General features: G+C 40.0%; 1 protein-coding gene across 4 annotated transcripts in view; it reads right to left on the reverse strand.

The window, feature by feature from the left end:
- Window positions 1-1151: 1151 nt before the first annotated feature.
- Window positions 1152-20849, reverse strand: part of Ubn2 (ubinuclein 2) — a 68677-nt gene continuing 48979 nt past the window's right edge. For 2 of the 4 annotated variants that reach the window (XM_029478831.2, XM_021165456.3), the window contains exons 13-18: window positions 18390-18432; window positions 16240-16290; window positions 13594-15141; window positions 6369-6600; window positions 6012-6101; window positions 1152-2966 (exon numbers count right to left, since the gene is read on the reverse strand). In XM_029478831.2, coding sequence (XP_029334691.1) covers window positions 2917-2966; window positions 6012-6101; window positions 6369-6600; window positions 13594-15141; window positions 16240-16290; window positions 18390-18432 — 2014 coding nt within the window. In that variant the 3' untranslated portion in view covers window positions 1152-2916. The remainder of the gene's footprint in view (window positions 2967-6011; window positions 6102-6368; window positions 6601-13593; window positions 15142-16239; window positions 16291-18389; window positions 18433-20849) is intronic. The other 2 variants (XM_029478832.2, XM_021165455.3) reach the window with 1 other exon arrangement.

Consider the following 20849-nt stretch of genomic DNA (forward strand, 5'->3'; position numbering starts at 1 on the left):
GATAAGACAGTTGGAAACAGACAGTTTAATCTTCCTGAATCAAGGACCCCATCGAATGGGACCTACATGTGCTGATTTACTTCTGCATTTGGATGTTGCTAACGTTCTTTAGTGATACACACTGCTCTACAGATATCCTTTCCAGTTACTCACCATTTTAAAAATAACATAATTTGACTTTAAGTGCAAAAATACAGTATGAATTGCAAGTCTCTGTTAAAAAATAACCAACTTATATGCTTGTTTAGTAATAAAAACTGTAAAGACAGGTAACCATAAAGTATGGACACCATTTTCAATGTTATGATATAGAAAGAAATGTATTTACATTTAGAAAGGACTTTGATTCACTTGTATAACATGAAAGGGTTGCTGGACTGGGGATCTGGCAGCAGTCCTTAAGGAGTCAAGACTGACAGGAACAGGATATATTTTACACAGCATAGTCTCAGAGCCCAGGGTAATCTTATAAAATGACATGGGAAAGAGAACCATCAAGGGTCTTCATATAGCATGGTTCAGAATCGATGGATTTAAGAACCTACAATTATTGTTTGACTTTTAATATCGATTGATTTATATGAATATGTATGTGTCTGCAAATACACAAATACACAAGTATCAGCAAGAAGAGACACTAACACACATGGACTTCTCTCTGGGTAGAGAAAATGAAGTACAAGGCTGCCTTCCTCAACAGACACCCCAGTACAGCAATCTATGAAGTATAAGCAGGCCTGTGAAACCAAGTTTCCTGGTGCTGACTTAAGCCAAGAGCTGAGCAAGTTTCTCTAAGAGACCTTTCAAATGAACCTTAACATGCTAAATTCAAGTCAAACCTCTCTGCAACATCCCAATATCTTTCTAAAATATCTACTGGGGCTTACATAGCCTCCTTATTTGTTTTATTGGTAAAGTAAATTTCTACAGTTAAGAAATTATACCAGTGATTCCTTTCCTTTGTTTACCTTTTTTCTTTTCTCTTTTCTTTTTTGAGACAGGCTCTCATTGTTAGTCCAGTAGAGACTAGCCTGGGACTTGCTGCTAAATACTTCAGGCTGGCCTCAAACCTGAGATCTTCCTGCCTCAGCTTCCTGAATTCTAGGATTACAAGCATGGGCCATCATACCCAGCTTCAATGTTCTTCTAAAAAAAAAAAAATCATCTTCCTTTACTGTAACGAGTTCTTGGAACTAAAGCTTTCAATTATTCATTGACTTTTTTGCTACTAAGCATGCCATTGCAACTTTGAAGTCAAATTATAGGCATAAAAATTGGAGCAGGTCTGTGATTGGCTATTATAGTCCTAGAGGCTTCTTGGGACTTTTGCTCATCAAAGGAAAATGGGGTCTGGTTAACACTCTTATCTGAATAAACTTAAATGATACAGGGTAATATGTAATGAGATTATAGAAGCAATCTTGTTATTACCAGGCTAGTCTGTCACCATATATAAAACTAAAGTTGTATCACTCAGAGCTTATTCTAGGATAGTCTGAAAATACTCAGAAGTTTAAAATTCAAGGACACCACAAACATAGCTGAGGCAAAATAAAATGTATCCCAAGAGAATTGTGTTTTCCCCTTCACACCCTTCATTGCCTCTATTCGCATATGAAAACTAGAATTAACAAATCTTATAATCTGTAGGCTGACTTGAATATTAACATTCTGAGTAAGTCCTAGTAAAACTTTTAAGATTCCAAATGCTCAAAACATCCTCCGCTGGGTATGGGTCATAAAGCTTCATTGTGATAGTTATATAAGGTGATCCTTTCCTGTGCACATCCGTATTCCTATTGGAATTCATCCCTTTAAAAATACCACTTCAGGATGAAAAACAGTCCACTATTATACATACACTATTTGTTTGACCCATGAAGAGACAGATGCTGTGCACACTCCTGTTTATATCAACAGCTCTAGTCACCTAAAGTACCGCTAGTGAAAGAGCACTGTGCAGGGAGGGAACTGGGCGTTTGCAGTTCTTGGCAGGCTGCAAGAGAGATGAGCAGCAAAGCAGCAGCCCAACAACAAAGACCCACATGTCAAGAGAAAATGCGAGCAGTCACTTCTGCGCATCAGGACTAGAAAGAACTATTAAGCAGTCAATACCAGATGACAAGTCACCTGTGGAAAGGAGTGCAGCACTTCCTTCTGAATGGAGGGCGAAACTGACCCTTTATAAAAAGGGATTATCTACATTTTGTCTCATAAGAGCACAGGCTCCTTTTCCTGACTTTAAAAATCTAGAAGCTATAGTACTACACATCACTGTGTTCACAGCAGCTTTGCTAAAGTATCTTCAGGCCGCTGACTCGCACGGGGACCTGCTATATACTGTAGAAGATTCAAGTTTGCTCAGGACATTTCAGGGCACAGTACTCTTCGGCTACTGTCTGGAGAGCCTCATTGCAACTGATTGTGGAAAATCTGTCCACTAGACAGACATGACTGAGTCTCCTTAAGCTGGGCTAATTCTACTTGTAGCTGCTTTTATTATGCACTTATCTGTAGAGTGTTCAGACCTAACCCCCAGGATGGATGGCCATTTACCCAAATCCTCTTAACTTCCTTCCTTCTCCCCAGTTTTTTCTTTTTCTTTTCTTTCCTTTTTTTTTTTTTTATACAGTCAGATTGACACTTCTGTGGGTTTGACAGCTGAGTCTGCTTTAAGTCGGTTAACACGGGAGCTTGGGTTTGAAAAGACCAAAGCTCCCTGACTTTGCACAAAAGCATCTCTTCCTCCTGCACTGGCTTTGCTCAAGTAACATTTCCTTTCTCTTCCTCCTCACCACAGTGCTTGGGACAAGCATGTAAACATGGACAGAAACAGCAGCCCTGTGACCACCAAGACTTCCCATCAGGTCGGTCCCGCCAGCCAGCCAAGTGGTTCCTCTCTCCCTTGCTGGAAAGTCACTGAGGTTTCCGTGGTAACTTAGTGTCCCCTTTACTTTGGCCTCCATCTGAGAAAAGAAACATTAAATTGATATGTTTTGCACATCGCAAAAAAGCAAAAGCAAAAGCAAGAAGAATCAGTTTATTGTGAATTACATTTCTAAAAAGATAACCTTTACCTCACGTGGTGATGGTATTACAGAAGTTGGTTCTGTAGACTGGTAGTGACTGAAAACTCTATGAAAACTATCCTGGCAGGTATGTACCATTCCATTTATTTACCTCATAATCATGTTCAATGCTGAGTTCTAAAGGAATCAGATCACACAATGCCCACCTTCCAGGGACCTACTCCATCTTTTGATTTCTTTGGAAGACTAGGCCATTTTTATTTTCTTATAAGTGGAATTAAGTATTTTTCCATAATATGGTAGGTGGTAATTCCCAAGTATTGTGAACATAGCACATTGGTGGTAAAAAAAAAAAAAAAAAAAAAAAAGGTGCAGCTATGTCTTTGTTTAGGTCCTAACCTTGTGGTACTAGATGCAAGCCTGCTGCTGGGCCACTTGGTTTCTTTTTAATTTGGTTTTTATTGAGACAGGGTTTCTCTGTGTAGTCCTGGCTGTCCTGGAACTAACTCTGTAGACCAGGCTGGCCTTGAACTCAGAAATCCAGCAACTTAGTTTCTACATCTACCAATGCTGCTGTAGGTCACTTTTGGCAGAACATATGTAACTGTTCTATGTAACTCTCAGCCATACACTTCTAAAAACATTGGAGGAAGAGAAGATAGGGTTCCCCAGGCAAGAGTGGTACCCAGCAGCCCAGAGCACTGGATAGAAAAACAAAGACCCAAACAGAAGCCAGGTCTGAGAGAAAATGACAAAGGAATGGAACTTCACAAGAAGAGGAATCCTAAGTCACATAGTCATATCTACTCATGTCATAGCCAAGTATCTTGAAAAACATTAAAAAAAAATCAAAACAGACTGTTTTGGAAGTAAAGCTGTATCAATGTTAATGATTATTTCAAAGTTGTAGTAACAGTTCTACTAAGTAATCAGGGTTCTTTTCACTCACAATATATACATTTGTAGAGAGAAGTGAACTGATCTATGGTATAACCAAATTATTAAAATGGTAAATTATTTAATAATACTATTAAAATAGGATATTGTTCAAAGTAATGTTTAATTATCAAAGTAATTTAACTATCAAAATAAAGCAATCCCATTAACTGGACTGTGAAATTCTTTATAACAGAGTTTGGTACAATATGGCCCATGCCCAAGTCTGGCCATATCTGCTTTTGCTAATATAGTTTTATATTGGAAGTCAACTTTACTTGTTTATAAGTTAATTGTGGCTATTTTACAACGATAAAGTTGGGTAGTTATTAAAAAAAAGATTGTAGAGACTACAAGTCCAAAATGTTTATTATGTTAGCCATGTATGGTGGTGCACAGCATGCAATGTGTTCAAGGCTGGTATGATCTACAAAAGCACATTCTAGGCCAGCCAGGTCTACACAGTGAGACCCTCTTTCAAAACACAGACCAAACTGACCAACTAACCAAAAAAAAAAAAAAAAAAAGCTCCCCTTTGGCTCTGTTTTAGATAAGATAAAGAGAATAAACACTAATGGGCTCTTACTATCAACCATTTACTAAACGAGACTCTTTCAATCAGTTATTTTTATTATATTCCCATAGGAGGTCTATTAAAAGCCTTTTTTTTTGTTTTGTTTCCTATGTGGAGCAAGAGAAGTGATGTTGAGGCTTTTCAAACTCAATCTAAACTCAAGTTTAATGCCTTTTATTGTACTTTTTGAGTCAACAGTTTCAAACTTCAATTTTAGTTATTTGGAAAATCCTTAGTTTTCCCTTTCCTGTTCTGGGAAAGTGGTATTAACCAGATAGGAAGTTAGTTTACACAGAGCTTGAGTCTTTTGAGCAACAAGAATCCTGTTTGTCTACTTCCTTGTCGGTGGTCACATTCACACCAATCAGTCTCTAACTGAATCACACAACAGGAATATAGTTACCAAATCAAGTACAGAAAAAGCAGATGGGATTTCTGTTCCTTCTCTCAAGGATGAGCCTTGAGCATCTGACCACAGGATTAATGAGAGTCTACTGCCTCAAGACTGCTCCTCACTTCTAATTTCTGCCCTATGCTCAAGAGTAAAGCGGCTTAAAGATAGTTTATTTTAGTTTCAACTTTACGTGTCTGGGTGTTTTGCCTGCATGTATGTGTGTGCACCATGTGTGTGCCTGGAGGCCAGAGGGCATCATCTCTCCTAAAGCTACAGATGGTTATGAGCTGCCATGAGCTGAACTTAGGTCTGCTGTGAGAGCAGTCAGTGACTTTAACTGCTGAGCTCTTGACAATGCCTTCCAAGAAAGACTCCATGTGTGCAACGTGTATACTACAGTGTTTGTGTGCAAGTGAGAGGACACTATTGAGGAGTTGGTCTCATTGACCTTTTTTGTGAGTCCTGGGAACTCAAGGGCCTTTACCTGCTTGCTGAGCCTTCCTGCAGCATCTATGACTTTGGCTAGTTATTTTATAAATTCATACTTAAGCAACACATCTATATAATAAAACCCTTCAAAAAAGTCTTCTTGGGCTTGAGAGATGGCTCAGCAGTTGGCTGCTTCTACAGAACACCTGGGTTCAATTCCCAGCACCCACATGGCAGCTCACAACTGTGCAGGGGATCTGATATACATGTAGGCCAAACATGTACATAAAACGTACATAAAACAAACAAAAAAACCAACCAAACAATACCAATTGTTTTTTTTTTTCCAAAAAAATAAATAAAGTCATCTTCTAACAGATCTCATTCATCCTTTCCTTTTTCTTAAACGTGCTGCTGCCACTGAGGAAGCAGTCAAATGAGACACTTCCCTGGTGTTTTGTAACTTCACTCCACTGAGGAGGCAGTCAAATGAGACACTTCCCTGGTGTTTTGTAACTTCACTCCACTGAGGAAGACAGTCAAAGGAAACACTTCCCTGGCATTTTGTCACTCCACTCCCCCCACTTGAAGAACGTTTACTCAGCATCTCTAAACTCTTATAGACAGTAGCAACAAGCAGCTTGCTTACCGTTAAATGCTTGCTGTAAGTGTGCAGGCAGAGGAGAGTGAGGAAGGGCTGCCGCGTGCTGAGCTCCTGGCTGTAAACTCTTTAGTAAATCTGAGAGGAAAACACACTGGTCAGTGATCTCAAGATGTGAGCCCCTTGGATCAAACTTAGAAATAATGCCTTAGCTAATACCAGTGTAAGTCCAAGCGCCAAGGGCTTTCTAATACCACAACACACATACTTAAAACATTAACTTATGGAGATACAGTCAAGATTATAATAAGAACCCCCCAAACTTTGACTTTTTCTTGCATGTTGCATTTCAATAGCAATATGGTATTAGATGGTTCATCTCATTTAAAGTAGAGCAGCACTTACTCTGGGTTAGGCTGTGATGGAGAGCCGCTGAGGTAGATCCCGAGGTGGCTGTCACTCCAGCTGTGTCCGTTCCAAAGCCAAGTAGCTCCAAGGGAAACTGGAAGGGCATGGTCACTGGAACAAGGCCACCCAGCATCCCAAAAGGAGTCACAGTTTGATTTGTTACAGACAAAGGTGATGTCATGAGAGTCAGAGGTGAGGCATTAGCCAATAATGATGCTCCTGCTGTGGACTGTGTAGAAACCAGGGGTCAAAACAGATAAGAAATAAAGCAATGTCCCTAAATTGATTTAACATATTCATGGATGCAAGACTGTCTCTTTATTTGTTCTAACAAATCAAGGAAATTAAGACTGAGGTGAAAAATATAATCCAAAGAGTTACTAATAATGGTTCTGAAAGTTTGCAAGTGACAGTTGAGTATTTCTGTGTACACAGTTCTTTTGCCAGCACTGTAGTCTGCGGCTCAGATGCTCAATGCCCATTCTTGCTGGTAAGCCTCAAAGTCCAAAACCTACATTTCCCCTTCTCTGCTTCTCTGCGAGTCACTAGGAAGTAATTCCAGCCACTTCCACTGGGTCTCTGCAGGTTCACACCTCTGGTACAAGACCTGCGCTGCTGTCCTCACCTAGTGCTCCCTCATCCCAGGGCCTGAGGGGGATGAGGCCCTCTGAAAGCTCTTCATCCTTGGTCTTTCCTGTGCTTCTTTAGAGCTGATAACTGCCCAACCTACACCACAAAGGGTTCCAACTGTAGGACAGCACAGTACCTCTCCACATCCCACCCCAGACTCTCTCTTTCTACATCTTCACAGTTATGTCTAGATTCTCCCCATCTCCCAGTAATAATCTGATACTACTTGTATTCCTTTTTAAAATCTTAGTCAAGCATAGCCTCCTCCACTTTCCAGTCTAGTTTCTCCAGAACTACTGAAAGCTGGTTTCCATCACGCTGCTTTTCTTTTTTTTTTTTTTTTTTTTAAGATTTATTTATTATATGTAAGTACACTGTAGCTGTCTTCAGACACTCCAGAAGAGGGCGCCAGATCTCATTACAGATGGTTGTGAGCCACCATGTGGTTGCTGGGATTTGAACTCTGGACCTTCGGAAGAGCAGTCGGGTGCTCTTACCCACTGAGCCATCTCACCAGCCCCACGCTGCTTTTCTAAGTGTAAATGCTTTCTCACCGGGCGTCAGTGGCGCACGCCTTTAGTCCCAGAACTTGGGAGGCAGAGCCAGGTGGATCTCTGAGAATTTAGGCCACCTTGGTTTACATAGCAAGTTTTGGGCCAGCTAGAACTTCCAAAAAACTTTTTAGAATTGAAATCCAAGTCTTCCAGCCTCAACATCTTAAGTACTGTGATTACTGGAAGGCCTCAGACATCACCAGGCCTGGTAAGGGCTGAATGTGTTAGAAAATATATGTAACTCTCCCACACATGTGTGGCACATTCATATTATACACGGCAGGGTTCATACTACTGCTGAGCAGAAAGTGAGCTCACTCTGCAGAAGCCATCTCGTTCGCTTCTACTCTCCCATCTCCTCCTCTTTCCTCCTCTCCTTTGTTACTAAGGAGATTTCTAAGCTCAGTTCTGACCTGTCACTTCAGGTTTGATCCTATGAATCAGAGTTTAGCAACTAACACCATGTGGGTTTCCAACACTTTACCTGACGTACCCCGCCCCGCTGCCATCTCCCACTTTGTCCTGCCTCCCCTGCCTTTGGCAAGCATTTCTTTTTCAGGTGTTGGGACTGTGATCTTAGCCTGCAGGCCTCAGAACTGTAGGGCAGTTTCCTCCTCACACCTAAGAACTAATCCTCACCACTCTGCTAAGTGGCACTTGGAAGGAAGGGTTGCCAGCCTTTTTCTTTATTATGCCGATTCTGATACACAGAGGGTACATTTATGAAAAATATCCAGTTAAAGCAACTAGGATAAAAAGGATCCTGCATCAGTTTAAAAGTAAGCAATAATGATTTCTTCATATTAAACATTAAATCTATTGAAGCATCAAGATAGTCTCAAGGCTGTATCCTGAATGGACTCCCTCAGTGAAAACAGTAAATAATGCAAATGAGTTGAACCTATTAAAGTATTTCTGCAAGGATCTAACTGAAGCATTACAACAGATAGAGAAGATAAATTGGGACAAGTTCCTATTTTTAAAAATAACTTGAATATCAGCAATTAAAAATATGTTATAACTAATGTTTTATACTTTCTAAGAATTTTTCAAATCTGGTTTTATTTATGGAACTGGAATGCCAGGTGATCTCCATGTCACACTGACATGTAGAAGTTTCTTTAAGGGACACTTTAGGAAGCAGAAAATCCCACTGTTTATATAACATTTGGGAGCACAGAAAAGCTGTCAACATTATCTACATAGGCAGAATACAGAGTGTCCATAATCAGACATGGTTTCTAAGCTGTCTCCATTTGAGGAAAACCATGAATGGAAAGCGCTTTCTCTGGCAGGCAGGCACTTGTTCTTACAAAGTTGTCCATTCTGTTTGGTGAGTCAGAGGTTTCCCATTCACGCAGAATAATACTCTGAAATGCAGCCATACTGTTCTCTCAGGTAAGACTTCCTTCCAGCAGCAGCCATACCATTCTCTCAGGTAACACTTCCTTCTAGCAGTCTCCCTTCCACAAACCCCAAGTCCTCCCTGGTCCCCTTGACATAGTGTGGTTTTCTCCCCAGCCTTTGCTCACACAACACAGGAGGGCTCTTTCACTTGGTATGTTTATACTGTTGTTTCCTCTAGCCCATACCAACTTCCGTCTTCTCTACACATGGTTGTGCCCTGTTTCTCCAGCTCTCTGCTCAAACTCAATAGTATTTCCTTTAACAGGTCTTCTGTAGTCGATGATCTTAGCAACAACCAATTTTAAACAATCTTTTCATAGCACATGCTTTTTTAAAAAGTACAACTTGTATTTAGTTTATCTAAAAAGGTATGTTCCACGAGAACGGGTAATAGAGAACGGGTAATAGAATGTTGTTCACCCTGGTTCCCCAGCACAGAGAAGAAGCTTGGCACATAGTACTCAGTTTGCTTACTGAATGATGACTTCTAGAATCATAAAGAGGCAAATATCCTGGGGTCGTATAAAGTCAGTAAGTTGAAGGTCAAGAAAGAGGAAGAACGTTCTGGAAGGGAAGTTATTAAGTAGAAAGTAGACAGAATTAATAATAAGATTTGAGCTTCCAACCTTTGTCAAAAGACACTGTGCTTCAGATAGCCCTGCAGATGCCTTGTAGACAGGAGGTGCAGCCTTTGAGAGCAACAGGCCCCAGATTTACTCGCTCATCAAGGACCATCTGCTTTCAGCAGCTGGCTTTAATAGGCATCTGGAGGCCATAAGCCGCTGAGAACACGTCAGAGATGCTAATGCATGACAACAACTACCCAGCTGTAAATAAACTGTTGACTTTTCCTGAGTCAAACCAGTAAGAGAGATTAAAAACAGATCAAAGAGGCAAGCACCTTGGGGTTTCCGTGTCACAAAGCCATTTGGGAGTGGAAGAGTACCGGGAAGGAACTTGTCTGGAGCACAGATTTTGTCATGCAGCTTTCTTGCTGACAGATCAGTTATTCTTAAGATAGTGAATAGCTTCCTTTGGCATAAATGATAATAAAATGCAAGAAGGTCAGACAGATTTCAGAGGTGAAAAAAGTGAAGGACAATTTAACCAGGTACTTGGAGGCATTGAGGTAAAGAACAATACACAAAACCATCTTTTAAGTGTAGAAAACTCCCCTAACATTTTATACTAGGACAGTTTCGAGGCCATAACTCTGACAGTGCAGCATGTCATGGGAGAGTTAACCAAAATCTGATCACCATTTCAGCAAAACAGTACAGCTACATGAGAACTGAAATTCTTCTTTTTATAATGGAAGTTACAAGATAGCCAATGGTAACATGTATAAAATTAAGTTTGTCATTCAGTCATTCATTCATTCCTCTTTGTACAAGGTCTCACTAGGCTCACTATGGAGCCTGGACTGAGTTGGAACTCACTGAGCACTAGGCTGAACTCAAACTCAGATGTTATGCCTCTCCCTGGGAATAGTAAGCCACACCACACCTGATTGCCATTCATTATTGCTACAGGCTGGGCACGGTGGTGCATGCCTAGAACCCCAGCACACAGGAAGCAGTGGCCTTCTTGAAGGCCCTGTCTCAAAAAAACAAAACTGTGGATCATAAGAGAAGAGTATGGACCAGGAACTACTACTGTTGTTGGAATTAAAGGCTAATTTTAGAAAGTTGCTTCTTTAGCCAATATGAATAGTAATGAAGGCTAACTCCCAGATCTTATCCATAATTAACAATTTTAACAAATAATCCCCATAGTCAGTGTATGAGTTTTGTTATTTACCTTTCTACCCTTTTTCTTTAACACTCTTTGAGGAAAGGTCTTACTATCTTGCTGGTCTTGAACTTATGGGTTCAAGTGGCCCTTTCACCTTAGTGCTGAGATGTAAGTTAACAACACCTCACTCAGCTTCATTTTCTTATGATTAGTATTCCTGAGCCTACAGGAATGGGGAAGAAGGATACAAGTGGAAGAATGATACCTTGGTATTATTAAATGTGTATTCAACCCAAGTCTTACATTATACTGAACTGCATGAAGCCTCTACAAACAGCAAGGGGAAAATTTCATTAAATTACCATTCCACAAATTAGGAAGCAGCAAGAACTTAAAAGCATTGACTTAGACAACTCATTTCACAGATGAGTCACATTCTCAAAGATTTAAGTACCTGCACCTCATAAAATACTTATTTTCTTTCCCTTTCTTTTTCTTTCTTTCTTTCTTTCTTTCTTTCTCTCTTTGCCTCTCTCTCTCTCTTTTAAGTTTTTTATTTACTGTATGAGTATCTGCATGTGCACCTGCATGCCCGAAGAGGGCCCTAGATTTCACTACAGATGGTTGTGAGCCACCATATGGTTGCTGGGAATTGAACTCAGGACTTCTGAAAGGGCAGCCATCTCTCCAGCACATGTATTTTCAAAAAGGTATTTACAACATAACATTATGTAAGGCAGCTTTCTGAAAACAGCCTTAGAACGCCCTACAAATAAAAGGTGGTGCACACAGGCACACAAGCGGCTTTTGTCTTCTCTCTAAATTTGCTCATAGTGAATATACATGACTTCCAGGAGGAAAAAATATTAAAGAAGCCACATCATTTATATGAAGAACAAGTCTCTTGAAAGCCTCAAAATATAGACAAGGCAGAAAAATTAACACAGTACAAGTGATTTAGAAGTCAGAGCCAAGAAATATATGAACAACATATCAGATGTTTTAGTCCAAGACTAAAATTCAGCAGTTGGGAGACTGTAACAGGAGGATTGCTACAATTCTGAAGCTAGCCTGCACTACAGAGTAAGGTGCTGTCCCAATAAAAAAAAAAAAGTTGGGTTTAGCAGCATATGCTGGGAATCTCAACTTCAGGGACAGGTAGGCAGGTCTGTATACAAACGTCTAGTCTCTAAACAAAGCACTGAATCAGAAACAACTACCAAACACAGAATAACATAGCCTTTATTTTTATTAAAAAAAAATCCTAAAATTACATTTATTCTTGGGCAGGGGATTGTGCCATGGTATGTGGATGTGAGGCCAGAGGACAACTTTCGAGTGTCTGTTCTCCTTCTACCATGTGGGTCCCAGGGATGGAACTCAGTCGTTACCCTTGGTAGCAAGCACCTTTACCCATTCAGCCATCTCACTGACTAAAAATATAATATTCTTGAGCTGAAAAAATAGTCAGTTCTGAGGTTCTTTATGTCCTAAGTACAAAATTAATGAAATTAGATAAATACAGCTACAGTCGTCTAAGAATACTGGGATTTAAAGGTATATTTTCTACTCTCAGCACAGAAAACTCATCACTTATAAAAGGGTGTAATATAATCATCACAGCCTTAGACTGCTCTATAATCCTAAATACCAAAAAAGGAATTCTGAGTGGCAGTTTGTGAGCCATGAAGTGCACTCTCGGGTGTTACAACACACAAAGATGTGATCAGGTTTGCAACAGCAATGGTGAAGGAAATACTATTTATGTCCCTTCCAGCAAACAAGCCTTGACTAATTGAGAGGCAAGTTTACACTTAAAAATTAGCAAATTGGGAAGATGTGGTATATAGGCATCCCACATTAAGCAGACAGGATTATACATAACAAAAAAGTTCATGTAAAATAAAATTTTGGGGAGGATAAATGCTTAACATACAAATGTATAAATTTGATTTACTAACTAAAGAAGGTAGCTCAGTGGTTAAGAACACTTGCTGCTCTTTCAGATGACTTAGAGGCTGGTTTCCAGCATCCAAGGCTGACACCTGCCTATAACTCCAGCTCCAGGGAATCGGCTGCCATCTTCTGGCCTTTTAAACCACTGCACCCACTATGCACATCATGCCCTCTCACACATTATAAAGACAGAAGAAAAGGTAGTCGAGTGAATATATGCTAAACGCCTGCACTACTTATATATATATTTGCTTTTAGTAAGAGAGAGAGTGAGTTTGTGAAGACTTTTTTCCCTCACCAGGGTGTCATACAACCCATGCTGGCCTTGAACCTGATGTGTAACCAAAGATAACTTAGAACTTCTGAACATCTGGCCTCTACCTTGCAAGAATTAAGATCGCAGGAATGCACCACCATGCCTGGCTAAGAGATAAAGTTTTAAATAACCACTCAAGTATTGTTTTTCAGAACAAATACTAAGGTAAACTTGACTTTTCCCGGGTATTGGGAACTGACTTTGGGGTTTCACACATTAGAGAGACTATCTCTCAGCTAACGTGCCCACCGTCTAAAGTTATTTTTTTATTTTTAAGACTCTGTTGTGCAGCCCAGGTTAGCTGAGAATCCCCTTCATATAGCCCAGGCTGGCCTTCAACCTGAGTTCTTCCTGCTCCAGCTTCCATGTGCTAGAATTACAGGTGTATGGCAGCATACACAAGGCCTAACATGACACTTGGGTGAAGAAATGAAAAACCCACATTCCAGTGAAAGCTTCACCCAGCACTAGGATGTCAACACTGAGAACATTTGATAGGCCTGGTTGTCTTCAGCCCATTTTAAACACATACCATGTGTTGTGTGCATCACCTGGGAAGTCATTAAGGCGACTCAGAGTTTGCTCAATCTTACATTCATTATATAAATGCACAGTCCATACATACCTGCACACTGGCTGTTACCACTGAAGACCCTGAGGCAGAGGTTGGTCTATGTGCAGTAGACAACGGTTTAGTAGCACCCTGTGTTCCACTTCCTGTTCCCCCAGATAGACTAGTCCTATTAGCTCCACTTGAGTTAAGGTTGCTACCTCTGCTGGCAGGTACATTCATTGGGATTCCACTCAAGCTGTTCTTCCCAACAGTTCCAGTGGATGATGAGTTTGTTAGTTTAGAAGGGGCCTGAAGAGTTTTTGTAGTCGGAAGGCCAGAAGTGCGATTTGAGGGCAACAAATTCAGAGTGGGAGACTGTCTGCTGATGTTCATTCCACTGGGCTGTTTATGGACAGGGTTGTTACTTGTGGAGTGGCTACTCTGGGCTACTAGTGCGTTTGGACTAGAAGAACGTGGGCATACAGCAGGCTTGGGAGTTGGGTTGGATTTAGAAATCAGTTTAGTAGATATTGAAGGCTTAGCTGACAGAGAGGGCTTGGGTGAAACAGAAGGCTTAGGTGAGGGCAAAGGTTTGGGAGATGTGGCAGGTTTGGGAGATGCGGCAAGTTTGGGAGATGCAGCCATTGAGAAGGGAGATTTGAAACCCTGCGTGGAGATTTGTGACACCATAGCCTTGGCTAAATAGTTACTGGAGGTAGTGGTACTCGGTGCTGTCCTAGAAACTAGGGGGTGGGGCCCCTGAGAACCATTTCCAGGTGATGGGGTAGACAAAGGGAGGCGATACATCAGTGGCTTATCTGAAGTCTTGAGTAGTTGGGACGAACAGGAAAGTTGGGGGTTATTACTTAATTTCACCACTGGGTTGGTCTGTGATTTACTAATGGTGGCTTGCAATGGAGACACATAGTTCTGCTGGACAGCTGAGTGCTGGTGCACCTTTGTGACTTGTGTTAACGAAGAAGCATCTTGGGCCTCTGATGTTCCCAGAGCATGAGAGGAGGCAGCAGCTTGGGCTTGGGAGGAGGAGACATGAGTCTGTGAAGAGGAAGAAGCATGTATCTGGCTTGACCTTTGCAGTCCTTGCTGGAGTAGCCTGGCTGGCAAAGGTTCTAAGGAAACTTTAGGGTTCTGAATTGAAGAACCAGCAATAAGGCCTGAAGAAATACCAGTATGAGCTAAATCCTGGGGTTTCTTTGGTACTGGCCCCGTGTGACCAGCAATAAGACTTGATGAGTGAGCAGTCTGAGTAGAATCTAGTTTTTTGGGAGTAGCCAGTGGTAACTTACTCATGATACTTGCTAGCTTTTCTTCTCTCAGTCCTGGACGAGGTTTTGTAGTTGGCACATTTAGCCTTGAACCAACTGAGGGGCCCTTGTTCCCATTGTTGATGACAGCTAGAGCTTCAGATACAAGATCCAGTGAGGCTGAGGGGAAAGAAAGGTCTTCATCGAGGGAGTCATCAAGGCAGATGGTTTCTTGGGCTGGTGCTGAGCTAGAGCTGGCTGAGGCAACGATGGATGTACTGGAGCTCGTGGAAGGACCGCCACCTGAAGCCACCACGGATGCAGGAGCTTTGGGGTCTTTTTTTGGGCTACATTCCTAGCATAAGTAGCATTATATTAGAAAAAAAAATACAGTTAATTTACAAATTTTAAATTTAGTTTTTATAAGGCTAAGAAATTCTTATGATGACTAAAATTATTAATTTTTGGTTATTTTGTTTGTTCTGATATAGGTCTGTTTATAGCCTTGCCTGTTCTGGTGCTCCTTCTGTAGATTAGGCTGACCTTGAACTCACAAAGACATATATGTGCCTCTGCCTCCCAAGTACTGATATAAAAGTCATATGCCACAGTACTGGGTCCTTTATTTTAAAGCAAGAAATTTTGAAAAGACTGCCAAAACCAAAATAACATTAAGACAGTACTCTACCCAGCTCTCCAAGTAACAGCGTGTGACACACTACACCACCATGTCCTTGCAAGTCATCTTACCAGGACCTGAAAATGGGGCTAAAGGATACTAACTGACATCACTCGTTAACTCCACTTAAATTAGAAGTTCAGAACCTATGTCCATCCCGGCTTATCAGACACTTTCACTGTCCTGGTGCTGGGAAGGGACTTCATTTCTACATCAAGACTATGACTCTTGTCTAATAAGGTTTGCTGGGGTGTTAACTCTTGCTCTCTGCTTCCTTGTATTTCTACAGCTCCCAACCACCACTGTATTAGGAAACCAGTGAGTTACTCAACCATATTTAAATCATTCTACTAATTTTGACTGACATCATTTGTAATGTATCAAGTATGTGCTTACTGTCTCCTACAAGCGAGAAGACACTGGTCTAAATCTTAAGTCTAAGTTTTACTGTCCTAAGAAAATGACGGTATCAATAATTAAAATGCTAAACATCTAAGTGAATACTGTCTGTTAAATTAACTTTCTTAAAATTCAAGGAAGAGTTAAGAGAATTATAGTTTAAAATAGTTCAGAGAAAAAAATATTAGCAAGTTAAAGAGCAACCATTTATTTGTTGATAGTAATATAAAGTTCTAGATTTCATGTTTAAGATAAAGACAAAACTACTGCACAGTAGTTATCAGTAAATCATTTCAGAGGTGCTACTAGCTCCTTAGAATGAAAGTCCCAAACCCAGAGTCTTTATATACTGATGTACACAGCCACACCACTTACCTTCAGCATAGTGGGAAAAGAACCAACAGGAAGGGTCTTTACCAGCACCGCCTACGGTGTTACAGTAAGTAAGCTGTTAAGAATGCTGTCACACTGACTTCCATAGCACTTGTCCTACACTTTTATTCCAACAATGTAAAAGCCTCACTATTATAGTAGTGTGGGTAGGACCCCATTAGGGACCACTGCTTGCTAGATGAGGGGTAGACATGGACACATGCTTGGACATGTTGACAGTCCAAGCACACTATTACTAAAACTTCATCTTTAGAGAGTAAAGGATTGAGGTGGGGGCAATAATACCAAAGGTATCACCAGCACAAAGTTTCTATTTTAATTATCTCTTTTGGGGGAGGCAGAGTCTTTTTTATCCCAAGTTAACCTCCAACTCCATCAGGTCAAGGGTCAGCTTGAACTTCTGATGCTACTGTCTCCACCCACTGAGTGCTGAGATTACAGTCACGCACTACCATGACTGCTTAGTAATGATGTGAGGGCTTCAAGGATGCTAGAGCAAGCACTTATCAAATGAGCCCTACCTATGTTATGGATATGTCTGCCTTTGTACCTTAAACAGTCACTTTGGTAGTGAAGGAAGACTTGTTCCTGGCTAAAGAACAGATGAAATGTGATAGGGCTCACAGCTTCTCCTTAGCACTGTCAATATGTTCTTTTTTCTTGGAGGTAAGAGCAGGTCTATGCATCCCTTAGTGACCTGGAGTTATATAGAAGACAGACTGGTCCCAAACTTGCTGCAATTCTTCTGCCTCTCCCTCCAGAATTCTGGGATTACAGATTAGTACCACTATGTCTAGGTAATTTTATGTTTTAAATTAATAAATCTATGGCCTGTCCTCTTGGGGATTTAAGTGTTTGTGGTGTCCACTGATTCTAGCCTATACTAATGTACCCCTGCCATGTAGTTTATATTTCAAACAGTAGACAGTAAGCTCATAGCTTTTCTTGTTTGTTGTTTGTTTGTTTTGTTTATTTATTTATTTATTTATTTTTATTATTATTCTGGGTCTTTTCTGTGGTGGTAAGATTAAACACAGACCTCTGCCATGCAAAGTCTACACTATGTCTGAGCTCTGTCTATAGCCTATGTTTGACAAGTAAGCAAGCCTAGGATGTGAAACATTACATGGCACAAAATCTGTTTTAATCTGCTGTCCTAGGCCACCTGTAAGGCTTTGTCAAGTAATGCAAATTAAAGTCCTAACACATGGGACATTTTTAGGCAGGACTGTTCTTCTCTAATCTAGACCCTTGGCCAAGACATAACTGTCTTCATTTCTCTACTGCTCCCTCTTCTCCTCATCTGTAACTAAAGATGGAATTCTTTTAGAGCACTGTTTTTTTGCTTTTTGTTTTTTAAAGATTTATTTATTTTATGTATGTGAGTAGACTGTTGTTTCAGACACACCAGAAGAGGGCATCAGATCCTATTACAGATGGTTGTGAGCTACCACATAGTTGCTGGGAATTGAACTCAGGACCTTTAGAAGAACCACTGAGCCATCTCTCAATCCCGCTCAGGGCCCTGTTTTACACTGGCTTCTTTTCTATTTCTGACTTATACTAACCCCAGAAAATCCTACCTGCTATACTCTGAAAATAAAGTGAAAAGAAACCATGTCTCACTCCATATGTAGTCTCTCCATAAAGTGATTGGTAGTCTTTCCAAGGGCAATGAGGCCTCAACAACAGATCAACTGGGTAGCTTCTCTTTGACTCTGGATTTTCTCCTTTCTATTTACAATCTTAGCTATGTTTTTTGGAACAGAGTTTCTCTATGTAGCCCTAGCTATGCTAGAACTATCTCTTTAGACCAGGCTGGCCTTGAACTAACAGAGCTATGCCTGCCTCTGCTTCCTGAGGGCTGGGATTAAAGGCACATACAACTATGTCCAGACAACTATGTTTTAAAGGAGCATTTGTTTTATTTAATCCAATATTTCTATATAGAATTAATGTATGCAAATTTCCACTGCTCCACAAGCATCTATTTTTCAAATGGACTTTTATGACATTGAAATCAAGGAATTTAGCATCTATTAATCTTTGCTAAACAGCATATGTTCTTTTCATCTTAAAAATCCATGCCAACTCACCAATTAGGACCAACTATAGATTTGCTGGACTCTTACCTTGACTTTGGGTTTTGATGCAGGAATCACCTTTTTCTTTGCCCTATGATAAAAGATTAAAATGAAGGTCATTTCAAAAGCAGTTATATGTTACAGATTACAGCACACTAGTCTTTTTCCACTACTGGGAAACTTCCTTGAAGGCAGGAACTACATATAAGTATTCAGCTTGCCTGGGGATACTTAGCAATATTTTTCTAATTCAAATGGACTAAAAGGCCAAATAATTACTAAAATAAGAAGTATAGACAAGAAAAATTAAAAACCACACATAAATACACAAAACATAAAATAACTCAACACCGATGCCTAAGGAGACTGATTTCAAAGGATTGGTAAGAGCTTACAATTAGAAGTAGGGAAACAGCTTTAAGGTATATCAAATGCAAATTAAGGGAAATGGGTTAGTAATGACATTTTACTTAAGAAAAATTTTTTAAAGATTTTATTAATAATTATTTTTGGCTGGGTGTGGTGGCGCACGCCTTTAATCCCAGCACTCCGGAGGCAGAGCCAGGCGGATTTCTGAGTTCGAGGCCAGCCTGGTCTACAGAGTGAGTTCCAGGACAGCCAGGGCTATACAGAGAAACCCTGTCTTGAAAAACAAACAAACAAAAACAAAAATTATTGCAAAAATCAAATAAAAGTTGTTAGAATGATAATTAATTAGTTAAAAGGCGAGAAGAAAACTTTGTGAGTTTGAGGTCAGTCTGCTCGATATCATAAGGTTCAGGCCAGCCTGGGCTATATAATGAGATTCAGTTTCAAAATAAATAAAGCAAGAAACTTTGAACATTTAGGAACTGTCATGAAACACCTGCCAATCTTATGTAGTTTCAAGAAGGCAATAGTAATTCTCCAGGCCCTTTTAAGAGGAAGGAAGTACAGCATTAAGACAGCTATATTTACCTATCTTGGTTTTTTTTTTTCCCCCTTCTTCCTTCCTTTCTTTCCTCCTCCTCCTCCTCCTTTTTTCTTTCTTTTTTTTTTTTTTCTTTTTTTTTTTGGTTTTTCGAGACAGGGTTTCTCTGTGTAGCCCTGGCTGTCCTGGAACTCACTCCGTAGACCAGGCTGACCTCGAACTCAGAAATCCACCTGTCTCTGCCTCCCTAGTACTGGGATTAAAGTACAAACACTGTCTGGCTATTTTCTAATAAAAACACAAACAAACATATATACATACATGCACGCATACAAACAACAAAACACAAAGGTAGCAGTAACAATGGAGCTAGGATGTAGCTCAACGACCAGCATGGATGGGCGCCAGACATAGTGGCATGTAGTCATGATCTGAGCTACTTGAGAAGCAGAGACAGGAGGGTCACGGGGAGCCCATTAAGGCCAGACTGGGCAACAAAGCAAGACTGTCTTAAATGAGAAAACAGAATAACTGAAATACAACAGATCTCTGATAATAAACTAACAGTGGCCTTTCTATACACTAAAAATTTCTATTTCTTCTAAGTGCATGTATATAGGGAGAGCAACAGTTTTATAATATCATTCCCAAAATGATAATTAAAAGTACATTAAAGTGCTAAGCAAATTATAACTTGATAACTTTATATATTTAAATAACCCCTTTTTAAGTGCTATTGATAAAACCATTCTCTCTATACATTGTAGGTAAGTACTCAAAGAACTGAGCTATTTTCCCAGTGGATCAATACGCAACCATAAACAAAACCTGGCATTCTCCTATGTATTAGGAGAATAAAGGCTCGTTCTTTAATAGTCTCACTGTACTAGGCATGTGGCTGAGTAGAAGAGTACCTGCCTAGCATATACTGGGACCTGTGCTTAATTTCTGGTATTTACACTTTTTAAGATTTGATTTTATTCGTGAGTGTGTGTATAGATATAAGCATGCCTCAGTGTATATATGGAAATCAGGGGTGAACTTTCAGGAGTGGTTTTCTCTCTTTGCCATTGGATTCTAGGGCTCTAATTTAGGTTTATAAGGCAAGTGCTTTTATCCACAGAAACATTTTGCAGACCTAGACATTTGTTTTTTTTTTTAACTAAGGAAATACCCATTTCTGTGTACACAAGGAAGAACACTCTATGATCAGCTCATCTGATGTAGTTATACACGCAGACAATAAGAACAAGAGGAGCTAACCTAAGCTCCCTGCATAGCTCCCCATAGAAGAATACCAACCTAGACTGGGAGAGTATCTCAGGACTGTTTCCAAAGTCATCAGTCAAAACAATATAACAAAACAAAGGGTGGCAACAGAGAGATGACCTAAAAGTAGATTTAAGTCTTACCTATGTCAATCAGCACTTTAGTAAAAATCTTTCTTTCTTTTTTTTAAAAAGAATTATTTATTTAATGTATATGACTACACTGTAGCTGTCTTCAGACATACCAAAAGAGGGCACTACATTACCAAACAAAACTATTAACAGCTTTATTCAATAATGTATTTCATGAAAAGTTTTATATGGTTTCTT

Source organism: Mus caroli, unplaced genomic scaffold (assembly GCF_978045245.1).
Source record: "Mus caroli unplaced genomic scaffold, Mus_caroli_1 scaffold_7, whole genome shotgun sequence".
NCBI classification, from domain to species: domain Eukaryota; kingdom Metazoa; phylum Chordata; class Mammalia; order Rodentia; family Muridae; genus Mus; species Mus caroli.